The following is a 22,305-nucleotide window of genomic DNA, read 5'->3' as shown; positions in this document are numbered from 1 at the left end:
GTGAGATACGAAGAAGGCAGATTCACCAGCGTTTGTGTGTCAGCTTTTATCCCTCCAGATCAGAGAATGTCCAGTTCCATTGCCTCAAAACAGTACTCACATCTCCAGTTACTCCCAGTTTCAAATAAAAACTAACAGTGTCAGATCCCTAGGGCGGTGTATGTATGGTGATCGTGACTGAGAGAATAAAAGTGGAAAAAAAAGGTAACTTTTACAAGTACAGTACTATAAATGTACACGGTCTGTTATAGACGCAGACCAAATGTATGTGTGTACTGTATAATATTAACAATAAGAGCAGCTTACTACTGCAAACAGCAAATACAGGAGACAGTCAGGATCGAACCGGGGACTCTTGATTATAAGTCGCCAAATCTTACCGCTACGCCACGGAAGCTGTTGTATCATCCTTGAACCTTTTGTGAAAGTGTTTATTTGATCTTTGGACTTCGGGCTTCACACATTCTGTAGTTTATGCCTAAATTTTGTAACATTTATTAGTAAAATATGAAAAAGTTTATTTTAACAATGTGTTTACACAGATTATTTTAAAAATGGAACACACATGAAATGCATGTGTTCCAAATAATGATCTATTATTTCCACTCTAAAACTCCAGCAGTTCACTCACTCCCAGATAATCAAACAAGGCATGAGCTGGGAGAATTTTGTGAACTTTCTGCGACGGTAGGGGGATGGAATAGCCGGCTGCTTGCTGCGTGTCTGAATCGGCACATTTACAGGACAAAAGACGCTGAAGGAGAGGTATGAATGGATTTAAGGTGGGCCGGATTTACGGGTTTTCTCATAGGCTCTGGTAATTCTAGTGTTAAGTTAAGACAACAAAATTTCAGAAACAATGTCTCCCTGACCAAACAGTTAACTTTGTGATCTGGAATGTTAAAGGTCTGAATCACGAATTAAAGAGAATTAAAACAGACCCACTTATTAAGCAAGGATTAGTTTCGGCTGCACAGAGACTGGACTGGCCAAATATTCCATTCCAGTTTTACAAAGAAAACTAGAGGTGTGGGAATTCTTATGCATAGAACAATCTCATCTGTAGTATCAGATGTTGTATCAGATCCTGAAGGGAGATATGTGATGTTCATGGGTAATTTATTTAACTGTAAAGTGATTTTGATAAATATCTATGAACTCAATGTGGATAAGGACTTCATCCAAAACGTATTTGCATTCATTCCCAATGTGAACATTCAAAATTATAATGGCTGGGGACTTTAATTGTGTTTTAAATCCAGACCTTGATAGGTCTCCTGCAACAAGGGCAATGACATCTAACTCTGCAAAGACAATTACACAGTTTGTAACTGATCACAACTTATCAGACCCCTGGAGATTTTTAAACCAAAACTCAAGAGCATATTCCTTCTACACACCAGTGCATCACTACTACTCAAGAATTGATTATTTTTTTATACATAACACTTTCTTGCCTACAATTAAATCTTGTAAGTACAACGCTATTGTTGTCTCCGACCATGCTCCTTTGATCATGGAGCTAAAATCATTATGCCCCTCCATACTCCTCTCGCAGCTGGCATCTTAACCCACTTTTATTAGCAGACAAGAACTGTACAGAATTTTTATCCAAGCAAATCGATTTTTTTTTTTTTTTTTTTTAAGACAAATACATCCTCAGAGGTTTCAGCAGGAATACTCTAGGAAACCCTGAAGGCTTTCTTAAGAGGACAGATTATCTCATATCTTTCCCACCGAAGTAAATTGGAAACCAAGAATGTTTCGCCAATCATTAATTACCATCTTTCCTAAGCAAAATAAGGACTTATTACAATCTGCATCATACAGACCAATTTTATTTCTGAATAATGAAGTTAAGATACTCTCCAAAGTCCTATCTAGAAGTATTGAGAAAGTGCTTCCTTCGGTAATATAAGACCAAACTGGATTTATTAAAGGCAGACACTTAGCTTCTAATCATCTACGCCTGTTTAATGTAACATATTTCATCCACAAAGTCTAACACCCCGGAAATGATGATATCGTTGGATGCAGAAAAAGCATTTGATATGGTTGAATGGAACTACCTTTTCAATAGATTGGAGAAATTTTGGGTTTGGTCCAAACATTTGTGCATGGATCAAACTACTGTATACCAGTCCAGAGGCTTCAGTTTGTATTAACAACATTAATTCAGACTACTTCAAACTAGAACATGGTACTAGACAAGGATGCCCCTTGTCACCACTGCTTCTTGCAATCGCCATTGAGCCATTGGCAGTTCACTGTCAAAATGCTTATGAGATAAAGGGGATTATCAGAGAAGGACTTGAACAGAAAATTTCTCTATATCAGATGATATGGTACTGTATATATCAGATCCACAAAATACTGTTCCTGCAGTCCTAACAGCACTAACAGAATTTCAAAAGATTTCTGGTCTCAGAATGAATTTGAATAAAAATGTGCTCTTTCCAGCGAATTCTCAAGCACACAATATTGGATTGGACATCTTCCCTTTTATCATCGCAGATCAGTTTATATCCCTAGGGGTAAACATCACAAGTAAACAGCTCTTTTATCAACAAAATTTTGCTGTCTGTATGGAAAAAATTAAGCAAGACTTGCATAGATAGTTTACCCTTCATCTCACTTTAGCTGTAAGAATTAACATTGTCAAGATGAATATCCTTCCAAAGCTTCTTTTTCTATTTCAAAAAATTCCAATACAATATACATCAATAAGTCATTTTTTTAAGAAATTCGATTCAACCATAACTTTATTTATTTGGAATTCAAAACATCCACATATCCAAAGGGCGACCCTTCAAAGACCTAAGGCAGAAGGTGGCATGGCTCTACCTAACTTTCAGTTTTATTAATGGGAGGCAAATATACAAGCTGTAAAAACCTGGACATTGACACAAATAGATGAACATACACAGGCTTGGTCCGCAATAGAAATAAAATCCTGCAGTACATGCCCTGGCCTGCTTGGAAGAGGTGTGCCCAGACACGGTTCAGTAGGATTCAAGAACAGTGTGATTGCTAAATGTGCTCAAGCACAGAAAACAGATTTGACGTCAATGATGCAACAAGTTAGATTAGTGCAATTTCATTCAATACCATTCGAGTTAAAAAAAAAAAAAAAAGTTTCTTCTCACCTTACAGATAGAAGTGAATTGTAGTTAGCAAAAAAAAGCAGCAAATTTCTCACTTAACATCATCTGTCTCCGTAAAAATATTCTCGTAAAAGCAGCATGATTAACAGCAAAACCCTACGCTGCACACTCAATAAATCTGTAAGAGGATAGAGCGTTATCGTGCCTCACATTACTCAAAAAAAAAAACACAAAATAAGTAAAATCATTTTGACATGCATGCTGTCACTTTGTGTTCGGATCTTGTTTTGACTTTACACAAAGTGGCATGGCCATGACGAAAGCATGCCTTGGCCCAGAACATTAAGCGCTGCGTGAGTGCAGGCCAGCGGGAGAGTAGGTGGGCAGGGAATAATGCTTGGGCGTGGTACAAAACAAATGTGCCTAGTGTAAGTACACCCTTAATATTAATGCTTAGATGTGAATTGCTTTCTTTGTCCTGTAGACAACAATACAATAACAGAAACGTCACACTTATGATCGATTATATTCTTTCATTATGCAGAAACTCACTCACTCACTCACTCAAGGGCCTTTTTAGCAGTGCTAATTCACCCAAGCTTAATTCAATTGAAGTTTAGTAAGTTTAATACAGGTGTTTTAGCATATGCAGAGTGGTAAAGCAGAGCTGTTATTCCTGCTTCACTGCACAAGGGTCTGCATGGAATTTGCATGTTCTCCCTATGTATTTACAGAATGACTGGTATCAGTGAGAGTCCATGTTTTCACTTACTCAGAAACATTGTCCTTGGTTGTTTTATTACCATGTTCTCAAGAAGAGTGACACATCATGCATTACACAATTTAATTGGTTTCTGGTGCTTAAGTCTGTTTCATGGTTGGGCTGTATTGCACATACTCAGAAAAAGAAAAATGCAGTGTTTTTTTTTTTTTTTTTTTTTTTTTTTTTTTTTTTACATCATGCATGTGTATGACAAACCAAGCTTTTTATCCTTTGGTGTCTGTACTGTTTTCTGTATTGTCCAACATTGTTATAAAATGACTGAAATTAATGCAGTAAAGTTATAAGTTACTGGTGCAATACAGGAAGAATGTATAAGAGATGCAAACTCAAGGTGAATTACCCCTGTAGTTAAATTGCCTTATAGTTCACCGTGGTTTATTTGAGAAAAATTAAAAACTTAAAATAAGCAGTCTGTAGTTTCCAAATAGAACTGCTTTACACTTCAGCACAGTGCGAAATAGTATTTAATTTGTTGTTTTTTGGGAGAAGATATTTTATTGTTAATTGTCCAGGGTCCTCAACTGAAAGAAAGGTGTAGCTGCTGTGGGGAACAGCCCGGACACAGACAGGTAGACATGTTGGTTTCACCACACACACGTTTATTGTACATAATATTTACAGTAGAAGTGCACAATCCCAGTGCCTCAGCACCAATCACCCCTTAAGTCCTTGGCCACACTCACAATGCCTTTACAGTCTGTGGTCTGCCTCCACTTCTCTTCACCAAGCTTCGTCCTCTTCCACCCGACTCTTGCCCCTGACTGGAGGGAGGCGGCCCCTTTTATACACCCCAGAAGGACTCCAGGTGTATCCTAAGGGCTTCCATAGCCACACCCCTGTGTGGCGGAAGCTCTGTCGGTGTATCCGGAAGTCCTCCGAGTGTCCCCAATACTGTTCCCCCCAGCACTTCCGGGTATGGCGGAAGTACTGAGGTCCAGGGCTCCCAAGGCATCGGGGCGCCCCCTGGCGGTGACCATGGGCCCCTACAGGGTTGAGCTTCCAAGCTCTGTACCCGTAGTCCCCAAAGCAACCAGGGAGGACACCCCCTCGTGTCCTGGAGGAGGCACAAGCCCTCCTCCACTCCTCCTGGGCATCCCAGCCGGGCCTGAACCCCCGCCGGGTACCACAGTGCCCCATCGCCAGCAAAGACCTGTTGGTCCGAGCGACACACCCCGTTCCGGCACCCTGGAACTTTCTTCTTCGGCACCCACTCCGAGGCCTACGCGCCCCACCATTCAGCGCCGCTCGTGCCTTCGCAGCCTCCGCCGGTTGTGGGGCTGCCCCATCGCCAGTGAAGTGTTGTCCTGCCAGACGGTCCGTCTGATGAGGGTTGGCTTCCCCCGAAGCATGTCCTACTGCTCGTCCCGGGCCCAATCCTGCAACACAGAAACACGGGGACAGAGCCGCTGCCTGGACTCCCATCCCTGGTGTCACTCTATGTCGCGCACTGGCAGCGCTCCCCCCTTTTACAAGGACCCCGGAACTTGCCTGTTCGGAACCCCCTCCGCGGGTTGCGTGTCCCTCCAGCTGACGGGACCGCCTGCTTTTCTCTCCATTCCACCGGCTCTGGGGAGTGGCCCTTCACTGGACGTGCGCACCCAGCTGCACGTCCCTTCCTGTTGGAGGAATCGGCACTCATCCCTCGATCCCTATTTTCCCTCTTGGATGCCCTGACGGTTTGAGTCTGCGCATGATAAACGCGCAGCCCCGTTCCCGTCTGCGTGCATGCAGAGCGACGGGAGACTGCCGCGGGCTCGGGACGTTGGGCGCTAGGACCCAGGGCACTCATCAGCCCCTGTCCGCTCTGCCCCCTCTCACTGTTGCTCCCCTTACCTCGCGAGCAGCCTGCACCGCCGCATCCGCTGTCAGAGACCCACCGACATGGTTCCGATCACTGACATCATGGGCCCCATCGGTGGGATCTCCCCTTCTCTGTATGGGGTCGGTCTCACTTACCGTCCCCACCGCGTCCCTCCGGCTGAAGCCTCTAGCGCTGCACCGATCCGCCCACTGTCGCAGCGTCATCACGGACGTGGCCGCCTTCACCTCCAGCTCCTTCAATCCTCTCCGGAGGACGCGCAGAACCTGAAACAACGACTCCGCGGGCTGGAGGCATTCCTCCAACTCACGCAGAGCCTTGAGCAAGCACAGATTGTCAGTCGGCGGTTGCCTTACCTTTTTGTCAGGCAAATCCGCCGGCTGCTCTCTGTGGGGCCTTCCTCGGCCCGGGATGGACATTCCTTGGGCCCGCCTCCATCCAATCATCGGCGGACACGAAAGACACACCGCCCAATCCCGAGCCAGTCTCTGGGAGTGACTTCCGGTCCGCGGCCATTTTGCCTCTGTTTCTCTGTCTCCTGATGCGGCGACGTGCCTTCCTGGAACCGAGCAGCAGCTGCGGCTAGTCGAGCTGCAGAGACTCCTTTCTCGTGGCACCGCATGCTGCCGCCTCGGCGCCGACGACAGCCTGAGGAACGGCATACCACTGCCACTGACGCAGTCCCTGCCTGCAACACAAAAGGTAAGTTTGCCCCCGCGGGGCCGATCACCATTGGGCAGGGCACTCACCTCCCAGGTCTCGTGTCTCTGTGGCGCCGTGCTGCCGTTCCGGACGTCTTCAGCGACAGTGTGCCTGCTGGAGCTTGCTGCACTCCGGCAACGTCCTTGATCTTTTCCCCGCACCAGGGGAATATGGCCATTTAGTGGACCAGTGGCGGGCCATGAGGTGAATCGCTCTCGCGGGGTTGTGCATGCGCCGCTCCCGCGGCACGTGTGTGGGCTAACCTGCTGCTCCGGACTGCCCACAAAATTATTTTTTTGGGGTCCCTGCCTTGTATCAGGCAGAGAGACCCATCTGGGATGCCATTGTGGGGAACAGCCCGGACACAGACAGGTAGACATGTTGGTTTCACCACACACACGTTTATTGTACATAATATTTACAGTAGAAGTGCATAATCCCAGTGCCTCAGCACCAATCACCCCTTAAGTCCTTGGCCACACTCACAATGCCTTTACAGTCTCTGGTCCGCCTCCACTACTCTTCACCAAGCTTCGTCCTCATCCACCCGACTCTTGCCCCTGACTGGAGGGAGGCGGCCCCTTTTATACACCCCAGAAGGACTCCAGGTGTATCCTAAGGGCTTCCGTAGCCACACCCCTGTGTGGCAGAAGCTCTGTTGGTGTATCCAGAAGTCCTCCGGGTGTCCCCAATACTGTTCCCCCCAGCACTTCTGGGTGTGGCGGAAGTACTGAGGTCCAGGGCTCCCAAGGCATCGGGGCGCCCCCTGGCGGTGACCACGGGCCCCTACAGGGTTGAGCTTCCAAGGTCTGTACCCATGGTCCCCAAAGCAACCAGGGAGGACGCCCCCTCGTGTCCTGGAGGAGGCACAAGCCCTCCTCTGCTCCTCCTGGGCATCCCGGCCGGGCCTGAACCCCCGCCGGGTACCACACTGCCTAAAATTGCTAGAATAAGGTATGCCATGTCTCTGGAATTAAAACATTCAAAGAAAAAAAGGTCAAAACATGACAAAGGTTACGCTGAGGCATACTTACAGGCTCATATGGATGAGGTAAATGCTACTCAGCAGTGACAGCAGTGATGAGTGGATAACTAAGAAAGACTTGAATTATAAATTAGGAGATTATGGACATGTTGGTTTAATTTTATAATGGCTATTCTAAATGCACTTCATGGAATATATCAAATTGTGGACAGCATTTGTTTGATGATAGCACGATTTCTGATAACCCACTTGCAAGAACTGCATCCTCATGTTGGTATAATATTTTGGAGGGTGTAGCAGTAATACTTCAAGGACTTTCTTTGCGTCCATCCTAATGATGAAGTTATTCTCTTACTCTGGCAGTAGTGCTACTATATATCAGTGATACTTGGTTAGATTTAAAGACTTGCTTTTGTGGGACAATTCTGTTTCACCTGTACAGAAAAATCTGATGGCATTGATTTCTGTCACTCTGCCTAGACTGCGTGTGTTGCAAGCTATGGACATAAGGAGCTTAAGGAATTTCTTCCTAGTCTATGGTCATCAATCCGCAGAGAGGTAAGAAGCTCCTTGAGCATGAGAAAGGTGCTATATAAATAAAACTTTATTATTCTTATTATTATTATTTGTAGTTATGTTCAGTTAGTACATGTACAGGTGCTGGTCATAAAATTAGAATATCATGACAAAGTTGATTTATTTCAGTAATTATATTCAAAAAGTGAAACTTGTATATTAGATTCATTCATTACATACAGACTGATGTTTAATCAAATGTTTATTTCTTTTAATTTTGATGATTATAACTGACAACTAATGAAAGTCCCAAATTCAGTATCTCGGAAAATTAGAATATTGTGAAAAGGTTCAATATTGAAGACACCTGGTGCCACACTCTAATCAGCTAATTAACTCAAAACACCTGCAAAAGCCTTTAAATGGTCTCTCAGTCTAGTTCTGTAGGCTACACAATCATGGGGAAGACTACTGACTTGACAGTTGTCCAAAAGACGACCATTGACACCTTGCACAAGGAGGGCAAGACACAAAAGGTCATTGCTAAAGAGGCTGGCTGTTCACAGAGCTCTGTGTCCAAGCACATTAATAGAGAGGCGAAGGGAAGGACAAGATGTGGTAGAAAAAAGTGTACAAGCAAAAGGGATAACCGCACCCTGGAGAGGATTGTGAAACAAAACCCATTCAAAAATGTGGGGGAGATTCACAAAGAGTGGACTGCAACTGGAGTCAGTGCTTCAAGAACCACCACGCACAGACGTATGCAAGACATGGGTTTCAGCTGTCGCATTCCTTGTGTCAAGCCACTCTTGAACAAGAGACAGCGTCAGAAGCATCTGCGCCTTTGGACTGCTGCTGAGTGGTCCAAAGTTATGTTCTCTGATGAAAGTAAATTTTGCATTTCCTTTGGAAATCAAGGTCCCAGAGTCTGGAGGAAGAGAGGAGAGGCACAGAATCTATGTTGCTTGAGGTCCAGTGTAAAGTTTCCACAGTCAGTGATGGTTTGGGGTGCCATGTCATCTGCTGGTGTTGGTCCATTGTGTTTTCTGAGGTCCAAGGTCAACGCAGCCGTCTACCAGGAAGTTTTAGAGAACTTCATGCTTCTTGCTGCTGACGAACTTTATGGAGATGCAGATTTCATTTTCCAACAGGACCTGGCACCTGCACACAGTGCCAAAGCTACCAGTACCTGGTTTAAGGACCATGGTATCCCTGTTCTTGATCGGCCAGCAAACTCGCCTGACCTTAACCCCATAGAAAATCTATGGGGTATTGTGAAGAGGAAGATGCAATACGCCAGACCCAACAATTCAGAAGAGCTGAAGGCCACTATCAGAGCAACATGGGCTCTCATAACACCTGAGCAGTGCCACAGACTGATCGACTCCATGCCACGCCGCATTGCTGCAGTAATCCAGGCCAAAGGAGCCCCAACTAAATATTGAGTGCTGTACATGCTCATACTTTTCATGTTCATACCTTTCAGTTGGCCAACATTTCTAAAAATCCTTTTTTTGCATTGGTCTTAATTGATATTCTAATTTTCCGAGATACTGAATTTGGGACTTTCATTAGTTGTCAGTTATAATCATCAACATTAAAAGAAATAAACATTTGAAATACATCGGTCTGTGTGTAATGAATGAACCTAATATACAAGTTTCACTTTTTGAATGGAATTACTGAAATAAATCAACTTTGTCATGATATTCTAATTTTATGACCAGCACCTGTATATGACAACAAAAAATTGAAGATAATCATAAATATCTTGGATGTAACAATTCTGGCTTTTGTGCGTGGATAAATGATTCTTTAAACCAAAATTTAAAAAATATTTAATCTTTGCATAAAACTGGTCAGTATGTTTGTATAGGCTAGAAATATGAATGTTAATTGTTTTGGAGTGTATGTGATTCCATAACAAACAAAACATAAACTTGACATAACAATTGCAGGAAAGGTGCCGAATAAATACAGATAAGAACACAGTCCTGTGATGGCAGATATTTCACAAGGTCACACTATCAGTGACTTAAATAAATTTTATTTCCTGAAACTTTAGGTATTCCAGACAGCCAGTGAGAAAGTAGAAAGTGCTGGACTTTCTGCCCTACATGGCCTTACTGCCTGCCTTTCTCGGTCTGTACTTACTTGTGACTCTGAAGATTCTCTTGAGACGTTTCTTAATTTAATTGTAAAAGGTAAAAAAAATACTTAAAACAATCTCTTATTTTGATGAGGTAATTTTGTATTGGGCTTTTTCACCCAAGATTAACAATAGAAGCTTTCATTTTACAACTAATGGGTTATTATTTTAATTTTGTGTTTGTCTGTGACCCTCAGACTGTCAGCACCACCTGTGTGAACCAGACCTAAAATTGGTTTGGCCTAGTGCCAAGCTCCTTCAAGCAGCTGCTAGTTCCTCTTTCAGAGCAAGTTGTAAAATTAGCAGAGTGGTAGTTCCTTTACTTCTAGAGCAGTACAACCACCATGTTCAGGTAAGAGGATGCATCATATTGTAGCTCTGATTTTTAGATTTAATGGTGACAATTTTTTTTTTTTTGTTGATGCCTAAACCACTATTTGTTTTCCTGAGATGTTTGTTTTATGTTGTTTATAGATATATATAGACAGAGATATATACTGTATGTGTGTGTGTGTGTGTGTGTGTGTGTGTGTGTGTGTGTGTGTGTGTGTGTGTATACAGTGGGGCAAAAAAGTATTTAGTCAGCCACCAATTGTGCAAGTTCTCCCACTTAAAAAGATGAGAGAGGCCTGTAATTTTCATAATAGGTATACCTCAACTATGAGAGACAAAATGAGAAAGAAAAATCCTGAAAATCACATTGTCTGATTTTAAAGAATTTATTTGCAAATTAGGGTGGAAAATAAGTATTTGGTCACCTACAAACAAGCAAGATTTCTGGCTCTCACAGACCTGTACCTTCTTCTGTAAGAGGCTCCTCTGTTCTCCACTCGTTACTTGTATTAATGGCACCTGTTTGAACTCATTATCAATATAAAAGATTCCTGTCCACAACCTCAAACAGTAACACTCCAAACTCCACTATGGCCAAGACCAAAGAGCTGTCAAAGGACACCAGAAACAAAATTGTAGACCTGCACCAGGCTGGGAAGACTGAATCTGCAATAGGTAAGCAGCTTGGTGTGAAGAAATCAACTGTGGGAGCAATTATTAGAAAATGGAAGACATACAAGACCACTGATAATCTCCCTCGATCTGGGGCTCCACTCAAGATCTCACCCTGTGGGGTCAAAATGATCACAAGAACGGTGAGCAAAAATCCCAGAACCACACGGGGGGATCTAGTGAATGACCTGCAGAGAGCTGGGACCAAAGTAACAAAGGCTACCATCAGTAACACACTACACCGCCAGGGACTCAAATCCTGCAGTGCCAGACGTGTCTCCCTGCTTAAGCCAGCACATGTGCAGGCCCGTCTGAAGTTTGCTAGAGAGCATTTGGATGATCCAGAAGAGGATTGGGAGAATGTCATATGGTCAGATGACACCAAAATAGAACTTTTTATTAAAAACTGTACTCGTCGTGTTTGGAGGAGAAAGAATGCTGAGTTACATCCAAAGAACACCATACCTACTGTAAAGCATGGGGGTGGAAACATCATTCTTTGGGGCTGTTTTTCTGCAAAGGGACCAGGACGACTGATCCGTGTAAAGGAAAGAATGAATAGGGCCATGTATCGTCAGATTTTGAGTGAAAACCTCCTGCCATCAGCAAAGGCATTGAAGATGAAGCGTGGCTGGGTCTTTCAGCATGACAATGATCCCAAAAACACCACCCGGGTAGCGAAGGAGTGGCTTTGTAAGAAGCATTTCAAGGTCCTGGAGTGGCCTATCCAGTCTCCAGATCTCAACCCCATAGAAAATCTTTGGAGGGAGTTGAAAGTCCGTGATGCCCAGCGACAGCCCCAAAACATCACTGCTCTAGAGCAGTGGTCCCCAACCTTTTTGACAGCAAGGACCACTTTATTAGATGCAAATTTTTCCACGGACCGGTCTGTGGGGGGTGGGTTGGTTAGGGGAGGGATGGGGGGGGGCAGTTTTATACACAATTTACATAACATTTCTATTATTATTAAGCAGTTCGCATACGTTTGCAACCCGAGATTTTTCTTCTTTTTTTGCATATAACAAAGACATATGCTTTGCATTTGCCATTCCAACAGATTGCACATCACAAACATTAACACTGTTATCGTTTTTTTCGTGTCTGCCGTTTCTATAGGAGGGTGACAATGAGTTAAATTCCAATGGATGTTTTTCAGATGTTGACAAGCAATAAGCAAAAGGTATCACTGAAAACCACAGAAAACAAAAACATCAAAAAAAAAAAACAGTACAAGGAAAGTTCAAAGAAAGAATTTTTTTTTACAATGTTTCTGTTTGGGGATCGTTGTGTAGCCTAAATGTGTACAACTGAGCTGCGGCCACAGATCTAACTGCTCTGTGGATGATTCATTCAAGCATTTCAAGGTCACCTCGTTGTAATGAAAGCATCTGCTGAATGTACTTCGTAGTAACGAGATTTCTATAGTTTTGTGTCATATGGGGAAACTGTCGGGACCTTAAAAATACTTTGTTGTAATACTCTGTCACCTCGGTCTCTCTCCTTTCTCTGGGCCGCTGCAAAGACCCGCCCACCAAGCATTCTGAAAAGTCTGAGTGAGTCTCCGTTGCCGGCAGTTCTCTCGCGGCCCGGCTGTCAGACGGCTGCGGCCCGGTAGTGGGTTGCGGACCGGTGGTTGGGGACCCCTGCTCTAGAGGAGATCTGCATGGATAAATGGGCCAAAATACCAGCAACAGTGTGTGAAAACCTTGTGAAGACTTACAGAAAATGTTTGACCTCTGTCATTGCCAGCAAAGGGTATATAACAAAGTATTGAGATGAACTTTTGTTATTGACCAAATACTTCTTTTTTTCCACCATAATTTGCAAATAAATTCTTTAAAAATCAGACAATGTGATTTTCTGGATTTTTTTTTTCTCATTTTGTTTCTCATAGTTGAGGTATACCTATGATGAAAATTACAGGCCTTTCTCATCTTTTTAAGTGGGAGAACTTGCACAATTGGTGGCTGACTAAATATTTTTTTTGCCCCACTGTATGTATATATGTATATGTGTGTGTATATGTATATATATATATATATATATACTGTATGTCTACTGTATATATATATATATATATATATATATATATATATATATATATATATCTACTGTATATATACTTATATGTGTGTGTTTGTACGTGTACATATAAGTATTTTTTTTTCCCACATCAGACTTTTATTCTGCAATAATACTTCCTTATTTTTTTTTTAATAACCCATCATGCCAGGTAAAGCATTGGAATATACCCTGGAAGTTTACATATGAACCTCTAAGTCTGTAATTTTGTTTAATTTAGAGCACACAGAGACGTACTCTTTTGGAGGTGTTGCAGAAGTTCATCCATTCAGCAAAAAGGAGTCCCGTGGAAGAGGGTGGTGAGAATATAAAACATTTTAGATTCTAAACATGTGCTTCTCATTTTTTAATATAAGTAATTGAACTATGTTTTCTTTGCCACAGGTGAAAGTTCCCTAGCCGAATATCGTCAGTCTCTTTGCTCTGTAGTATTCTGTGCTCTTTCAGACTCCAGCTCAGCTTTGCAGACTTCAGGGCTTAGGACATTAATGGCTATTGGGAACCATCCTGGTATGTTTTGAAGCATTTTCAATAATATTGTAGGAGACAAAACTAAAAGGACTTTGTCTGGTTGTGCAGGAATAGTTGGTATTTGCAGCAGCTTGTTGATTAAAACAATTGCAAGGTAGATTTCAGATCCAAACTTTAATATGAAGACAGAGTACATACAGTATATGTATGTGTTGTCTACAATAATAATTAAAGTAAAATTATTATTAATTCTCAAATGACACACAAATAAGTGTCATGGAAAATAGGTTACATGTTTCAAACTCTAAAACAAATATTATTAATCACAACATTGCAATACTGAAATTGGTCACTAGATGCCACCCGTGTTACTAGTAGCACTATTGAGAAGTGTTTTTTACAGGGTTTTTACAGGGGTAAAGAAATTACAAGCATAACAATTATACACATTAATAAATTAAATATTCTTATTTAATTGTCGCTTATACAAACTGTATAGACAATTAATGAATCAACAGAGCTTGCGTTATTTCGCTTTTGACACACACTGTTCTTAAGGAACTCTCCTAACAATTTGAACTTGTAACTAATACTTTTAAACAGATACTGTGAAGAAGCAAGCCCTTCTTTTCTCTTTTCTGCACCTAAGTTCATCATCCTGGTGACCCAACTGCGCCACTCAGACACTTCTACCCCCAAATATGTGGTGCATATTTGCTCCTTGAATGGTGAAATACTTAGTGTTCGGTGATCATATCATTGGAGTCCTCATCTGAATTTCAGGCAGATGCGAGCTACAGGTCTTGTTAATTTTCAGTCCTTAATTTTAACATCTGCTTATCTGACCTACACATCTGGCTCAGGAAACACCTGGATGACTGTACCAATTAGCCAGCATGCTCTTGGAAGTTGGTGGTCAGCCAGCATCATTATGATGACAACTGATAAGCTCTAGCTTAAAGGATGCCACTTATCCATTGTCTGGAGGCCTGATAAATAGTTGCATACAAATTGAGACCAGAAAAGGTTGGCTAGGATCTGGCTATGTCTCTTCCTGTTGCCGCATAATTTGTTTCTGCATATGCAACTTGTAGGAGAGAACTATCGGGGCACCCCATAAGAAGATGATTTGGTGTGACTGGGTCCTGATCAGCAATGTTACTAGATACATATTCTAGGGGCTTGCTGTTCAAGATTCTTTCTGTCTCCATCAAGACTATCCTAAGCACTTCTTTGGTGACAGTCTGGGATCCTACTGAAATATGCAATGCATTTTTTACAGATTGAATCTCCCTCTCCCATGTTCCTTCAAAGTGGGGTACACCTGGTGGATTAAAATAGAATATGATCTTCTACTTAGCCAGGTGCTCTTGTAGTTCAGAGATAAGCTCAGTGAAGCCCCTTTACAGTTTTCCCTCTCCTCCTTAGAAACTGGTACTCTGGTCTGAGAGAAGCTTATATGGTGTTACCTTATCAAGCAATGAATGTTGGGGATCTAGTAATAGCACTGGGTCTAGTAATACTGGATGCTTTGTGGATATCTCCACATTTTCAAGTTGCCTTAGATGTCCTCCAACTCTAAAGAGCTCATTGGATTTTTCAAATTCTGGAGCAAGAGAGAGCAAAAGGCTGGTATATGGAACTGCATTTCTGGCCTTTAGTAAGTGGTATTATTCTGGGAAGCTGTCTTGTTGAGCTCCCTGGAAAATAAGCAACTCGGCCTTCTGGTATTCTTCAGCAGTTGGTTTCTTATTTACATCTGCCACCTAATAATTCTTTGCATTTATATAGTGCTTTTCTCACTACTCAAAGCGCTCAGCAATTGCAGGTTAAGGGCTTTGCTGAAGGGCCCAACAGAGCAGAGTCCCTTTTTGGCATTTACGGGATTTGAACCGGCAACCTTCCGATTGCCAGTGCAGATCCCTAGCCTCAGAGCCACCACTCCACCAACAAATATAGGAGTCAGTCGGGATCGAACTGGGAATTATTGATTACAAGTCAAGTGTCCTGTCTGAGCTATAACTACTAGTTCCGTCCATGTCTTTTATTTGGGGAGTTATAATTTAAATTAATTCCACAAAAGACACTTTTCCGGTACTTGGTTACACCTTCTGACAGATCCACTGCTGGTGTCGGTGACCATTCTTTGGGTGAATGAAATGATGATAATGAACCTTGTGAACATCAGTGAGTCTTTATTAGGTCTCCCAAAGTCTTACCCTTTGTGAAGTCATCAGCTGGGTTATTGGCAGTGTTCATATAACGCCATGCTTGATTATCTGTAAATTCTTGTATCTCTGCCACTCTCGTACCAACAAAAAATTTAAAACAACAAGAATCTGATTGCAGCCAAAACAGCACAGTAGTGAATCAGACCAGAAAGTGATTTGTCTTCATCTGTAAAGTGAGCTCAGTGGTAAGCAACTTTGCTAACTGAGCACCATTTAAAGCTGCACAAAGCTCCAATCTAGGAACAGTAAGTCGCTTCAGTGGGGCAACTCTTGATCTGGCCATTACAAAGGCAAGTTGCACATTGTTCTGGTTGTCTTCTGTACGCAGGTAAGCTACTGAGCCATGCACCTGTTTTGAGGCATCACAGAAGATGTGGACTTCTCTTTTAGTATTAGACTGATCCATGTCTTGTATTGTATAGCATTTGGGTAATGTAAGACTACATAGAAGGTTGAGCTTATTCTGCCATTTATTCCAAGCTTTGACCAAGTCTTCTGGTAGCTGGGATTCATTCCAGTCTCTCTGCTGGTCCCACAGTCTTGGGACCAATACCTTTGATCGCGTGATAAATGGAAGTTGAAATCCAAGAGGATCATACTGACTGGCTAGTACTCTGTAGATATTACGCATGGTTGGTGCTCCTTGCTGTACCTGGCGATGTTTATATCCAAGTCTATCTGATGAGCATTGCCAACATACTCCTAGTGTAGGTTCCCGAATGTAAGTTTGGTTCTCTGACAACCACAATTCTGCATTATCTGACTGGGCTTCATTTGGTACAGTAGATATTCTATGGTACTAGAGGTGTTGTTGACCCAGAGACGTATTTCAAACCCACATGAAGCCAGAAATTTTCTCGACTTGTATATTAGTTGTCTTGCTTCCTGGGCAGATCACGGGCTCTGTAGATAATTATTGATGTAAAAAACTTCCTCATTGGGTTCACTGTTACCAGGGCTGGAGGTGGTGCCAAAGGGAAGTACCTTACATTCATACACATCAGGGCAACTGTCTCACTTCATATTATGCTAGACAAAACAGAGTAGATGTGCGTCATCAGGCAGGAGACATACCTGGTGGAACATGCCGTTGATATCTCCACTAACAGCTGTTGTTTGTTCTCCAAAACGGAGAAGTACACCTTAAAGAGATGGGTTTAGTGTGGGTCCAGGAAGTAAGTGTTCATTTAGATTAAGGCCCTTGAGCTGAAATGAACAGATAAAAACTACTCTGGGATTCCCATTATGATTAACAGTGTGATATGGAAGAAACCGTGATTCTCCTTCCTTGCTCATTTCTTCAGAGGTCAATTTAGTCACATATCCAGTTGCTACCAACTTTCTGATTTCCACATTGTAGGCAGTAGCTCGCTTTTTATCCTTAATCAGTTTCTTCCAGTGTTCCTAAGAGTTGACATTACAACTTCCACATTAACTTTAAACTATGGCATTGATCATTTGCTTAGGAAAGGTGTTACATAGCAGCCAACTCCATGTTTTAACACAACTCTGTGTTTTTAACGTTTGAGACATTGCTGGTCTACTCTAGACCTCGTCAGTGCTTTCTCTTTCCTATGAGGTAGAGTGTCAGATAACCAAGGTTTTTCTGTGTTCTTAAACAGTTCAGACATTGAATGGCTGAGGGTTGTTAGTAAACACTGTTATGTACTAAGATGAGGTTGGAGGGCTTGGAGTGTACATCCCAATTTTGTTCTGATAGCTGCCGGCCCCCCAGGTGGACCAAGTTCTATTGGTTCTTGGTAACCTGGTAATTAGGTGGGCGTTATCAGAGCGGCAGTAATGAGCAGAGGACTGGCTGGAAGGGCAGGTTTTTTAAGGTGATGATATTTCTGTTGCAATGTAGCTATAGAGTAGGAGTGTTGTGACAAGCATAGATGATCAGCAGTGAAAGCTGTCTGAATATGATAACACTTATGAGGCTGGGAGACAGGAGATATGTTAAAAGAAATTTAGGCACCCTGTAGTTCTTTAATGTCCTGCATAATAGTTTTCTAGGACAAAAGTTATTCTTTCCCTTGAAGACCTTTTTCTTGAAGAGCAGTTGGGAGCAAGATTGTTTACTCTGATCCGCTGTCAATAGGTGTCCAATGTTTGACCTCTTGGTGAAGCAGAACTCTGATCACCTTTAGGAGAACTCGATCAGGTGAGCCTGGTCAATCAAGGTTGAAGATTCTCTGTGGTAGGCTATACTGGCACTGGGGATGCTTCTTCCTTTGGTCATTTACTGTTAACTTCATGAAGCACTCTGATGTGATTTCCTTTGTGCAAATTTCAAGTTCTTTTTAGGGTGCTCCGTGCAGCCTGATGAGATGTGCCACATTTCCACCAGTGCTTGTTTGTCTGAATCCAATGTATCATTTGTTCTTTATTTAATTTCTGGAAAGTAGGATACTGACCCGGGTAATGTACAGAGGACTCACAATAAGGGCAGTACTTTAGTTTCTGGTCAGGCATCTCTGTTGGTGTTTGTTTAAATGGCAAGTCTAATTTGTGGATTTCCAGTAATTGTTCAATTCCTTGGAGAACAGTGGTTGTTCTGAGTTCATTCCTCTTTATGCCAATCAGTCCTTTGTGCTGTCCGATCTTGCTGGGTCTTTGTTCTGGGTTGACTTTCACATTCCTTGCACCAGGATTCTAATTTAAGCCACCTGGCAATGTCTAGTAATGTGTATGTGACACCAAGTTTGTGGAACACCTGTCTGCCCTCATTTCTGGTAGTAGCTTGGTGAGAAGACGCGCTAAATGTGAGCCACAGTACTGTTCGGTCTCACCTTCTGGACCTAGGGACTAATGCTTGTATATGAAGTGCAAACTGTTCAAATCCTATTGAGTCACCTGGTTGGATATTAGGGGCATCCATTACAGTTGTTATCTTCTTGAGAGCTAGTTGGTGAGGTCTTCCAAACTTTTCAGTCAATGCATCTATAGTGTCAGAATAAGTGGTAATGAATGAAGGTGAGAGTCTGCCACCAAACTGGCCTCTTCCAGCTTCAAATAGTCTACTAGAACTTGATACTTGAAAAGTTCTGTCACATCCTTAGGTTGGAGATTGCCCGGTGCTAATGTCAATCTGGCAAACTCACTTGAACCATGATGAATGAAATCCGGAATAGTTGGTTTTGGCCCCCTGTATTGCATCTCTTGCTTAAAGTCTTGCTTGACGGCAATACTGTGAATGTACTTGAGCTGAAGAATTAGGAATTATTAGTTGCTCTTTCTCTTGCCAATTGGCAATGGGTAAACTTTCCATGCCTCTAGTTTCTTTTGTCTCCTGGTAAAAATGCTGAAATGGTAGAGGATTAAAATAGTTTTGGATTGATGGAGATGGTTCGCTATCACACTCTTGATCTAAATAGTCTTCTTTGTTCATGTTCATCATAAGGATGGGCAAGATGATGCTCTGGCATCGGGACTGGTTTAGTCTGTAGCAGTGATTCAGATGCTGTATCTGAAGTGATACAGGTATATTGCCTGAAGTCTGATGACTTGGATGTTCAGTAGATATCTGTCTGGTGACTATCATAAGTCTCTTCATCTCCTTTTAGGTGTCTCTCAGTAGTTCTGTTTGGTTATACATCTCTTGCTGTGTCTGTTGTACTTGCTGGTTCTCTTTCTGTAGTTTGTATACTGCCAGTTGGAACCAGCTTGTCAGGTAATCAGTGTCCCTTAATTGTCTAAGGATGTCTCTATCATCTGTTGTATACTAGGGCTTTTATGAAATTGGTGAATCATAGGGTATTGACCCAGCAGGATTTTGACTCATTAGGACTTCAACGATAGGATGAGCTAGCACTGTGCTTGGCTGAGGGGTGTCATCTTGGCAGTTCCCTCCATGTCAGTTGGCCTGATCTCTTTGAGGTTGAAATATAAACATTTATATGGAAGATCCCTTCATCAGTTTCTGATTTGTTTGATCAAATTGTAGAATACATTTGTGATGTATTGTATATAGCAAATTATTTAGTGATTTTGTGTTCAGTAAAAGAGTTTTTTTTTTTTTTTTTGTTGCTTAAGGAATATGTAAAAAGAGAGAATAATCGGCCTAGCTGACCTTGGTATCATACAATTACTTCCAGAATTATTGACACCCTTCATCAAAATGAGCTAAAATTAAAATATAAAAAGAACCACACATGCCATGAGTGATATTTTGGGATTAAAGAGATGGGACAGTCTTCATGCCTTTTTTGTCAAGCACATTTTTGGAACAAAATAAAGTTTTCATTTAGTAACACAAACTTACATAAACATGCAGATTCCAAAAATATTGGCACCCCAAATTTCAGTTATTTGTTGTAGCCTTTCCTGGCAAAAGTGACAGCTTTCTGTAGTGTTTAATAAGGTTGGTGAACACTTGTGTTGAAATTTTGGACCACTCCTCATTGAGATTCTTGGGTTTTTTCTTTTCAACTGCCCTCCTCAATTGAGGCCATAGATTTTTAATGGGGTTCAAGTCTGGATACAGAATGGACTATTCCAAATCCTTAATTCAATGGACTATTCCAAATCCTTAATTCAACCATTTCTTTGTCGATTTGAATGTGTGCCGTGGGTCATTGTCTGTTTGGAAAACCCAACCACGGCCCAGTTTCAGTCTGGCAGAGGCAACCAGATTTTCAGCTAAAATGGTTTGTTATTGAATGGAATTCATTATGCAACCAAGCTTAACGAGATCTGAACCACTGGCAGCAAAACAAGCTAAAAGCATCAATGAGCCGACATTATATTCTACCATGGGTATGAGGTGCCATTCTTTGCATGCAGTCCCCTTTTTCCGACAAACATGACGGTGGTATTTGTGGGGGGAGCTTCCTTTTTATGTCATCTGACCACAACATACAATTTCAGTTGTAACTTAAGTGTTCTTTGACAAAGTTCAGATGCTAGGATTTGTGTGTTGGTCTCAGGGAGCCCTCTTGCCTCTCTTAGCATCCTCCTCACTTCGTGTGGGGACATTAGGCAGATGTGCCCTCTTCCTGGCAAAGTTTCAATAGTTCCACGATTTTGAGACTTTTTACTATAACCCTGATTGTGCTTACTGGCAATTTCAACTGAATGCTTGTTTTTTGTAGAAGTTACCTAATTGATGGCAGCTCAACAGCTTTTTTCTCATTTGAGTTGAGAGCTGTTTGGCTTTACCCATGTTGATGGACAGCAAAGGATTTTACCTTTGTGTTACCTCACATTTACACCCCAGTGAAACAAGAAATTGTCATAGACAACAACAAAATTCTAAAAGCAATAGCAAGAAGCATTTTCCCTAAAGACACACATTCTGTTGGTTTTATTTATAGTGTTCTTCACAGGTAGCAATAATTTTGCTACATATGTTTTTGACAGAATAAAATATTCCAAAGATAAAAACAGTTTTGCTGGAATTATTTTTAATAAATGGATAGATAGCTGACTGTAATTGACATAATTTTATTTAATTTGATATGCTGACACTGTGATGTAGCATCCTATATTTAAAAAAGAGCACATTGTGGGAACCATCATGTAATTTGTTTTACTAGTTATATGGATAGATGGATGTTTTAAATTCATTCTTAATTTTAGAAAACATTTTTCTAAATATAATTTAAATATTATTGAATATTTACTTTTTTGTTATTTTATTTTGGTTTTGCTTCATTATAGTATTTCTTGTTCATGATAAAGAAATTGTAATAGTAGTCAGGCATGCTGTTCACCACTTTATTCCAGTTTTTGGTTTCCAGGCTTGCTGTTTGGCACAGATATTGAGTTGGCGGTTGATCACTTAAGCAAGTTCATTCTGGAGGATGTTGACAATGAAACCAGGTTTGTTTTATATTAAAAAAAAAAAAAAAAAAAAGGCTACTTCTGTCATTGCTTATGTTATGGAAAATTTGTACTTTTCTTTAGGTTGATTATATGCAATGTGTGTCATTAATACTTAATAACTATTTTCACAGTTTACAAATATGTTATGGGAAATTTGTACTTTTCCTTAGGCTGAGTGTATGCAATGTGTGTCATTAATACTTAATAACTATTTTCACAGTTTAGTAGCAATGGAAGCCTCTGGATCTTTAGCTTGCCTACATACTACTGCATTTTGCTCCAGGATGGTCCCAGCCTTAAAGGAGAAGATTCTTTCTGGTATTAATTATACTTTAGTTTTTAAATAGTTTTTTTGTTACTGAAAATTCTTGGTGATAATTTAATTGGTTTACTTTGTGTTCATGTTTGCTAAATATAGAAAGTTGTACAAGAGCTCTGAGTCTGTATTCAGTGAAGAGTGCTATGCAAAAATAAAATGAATTGAGCACAATTATAATGATTATATTACAATACAAGGATAATCAAATGACTAATGGAATTTTATGGGAATGAATAAAATATAGCAATACCAGAATGTTAACGTGTTTGGAAGACCAGGATAAATTGAAGTGAGGAGATGTAAAGTATACTG

The 22,305-nt window shown here is 41.4% G+C and overlaps 1 protein-coding gene across 2 annotated transcripts in view; it reads left to right on the top strand.

Annotated features, from left to right (window-relative positions):
- Positions 1-22,305, top strand: part of mms19 (MMS19 homolog, cytosolic iron-sulfur assembly component) — an 84,535-nt gene that overhangs the window by 41,518 nt on the left and 20,712 nt on the right. For both annotated transcript variants that reach the window (XM_028795650.2, XM_028795649.2), the window contains exons 11-17: positions 7,875-7,952; positions 9,976-10,114; positions 10,257-10,411; positions 13,367-13,445; positions 13,531-13,656; positions 21,590-21,671; positions 21,895-21,992. In XM_028795650.2, coding sequence (XP_028651483.1) covers positions 7,875-7,952; positions 9,976-10,114; positions 10,257-10,411; positions 13,367-13,445; positions 13,531-13,656; positions 21,590-21,671; positions 21,895-21,992 — 757 coding nt within the window. The remainder of the gene's footprint in view (positions 1-7,874; positions 7,953-9,975; positions 10,115-10,256; positions 10,412-13,366; positions 13,446-13,530; positions 13,657-21,589; positions 21,672-21,894; positions 21,993-22,305) is intronic.

Source organism: Erpetoichthys calabaricus, chromosome 2 (assembly GCF_900747795.2).
Source record: "Erpetoichthys calabaricus chromosome 2, fErpCal1.3, whole genome shotgun sequence".
In the NCBI taxonomy this organism is placed as follows: domain Eukaryota; kingdom Metazoa; phylum Chordata; class Cladistia; order Polypteriformes; family Polypteridae; genus Erpetoichthys; species Erpetoichthys calabaricus.
Note: the sequence above shows the minus strand (reverse complement) of the source record. Positions and strands in the feature narration are given on the sequence as shown.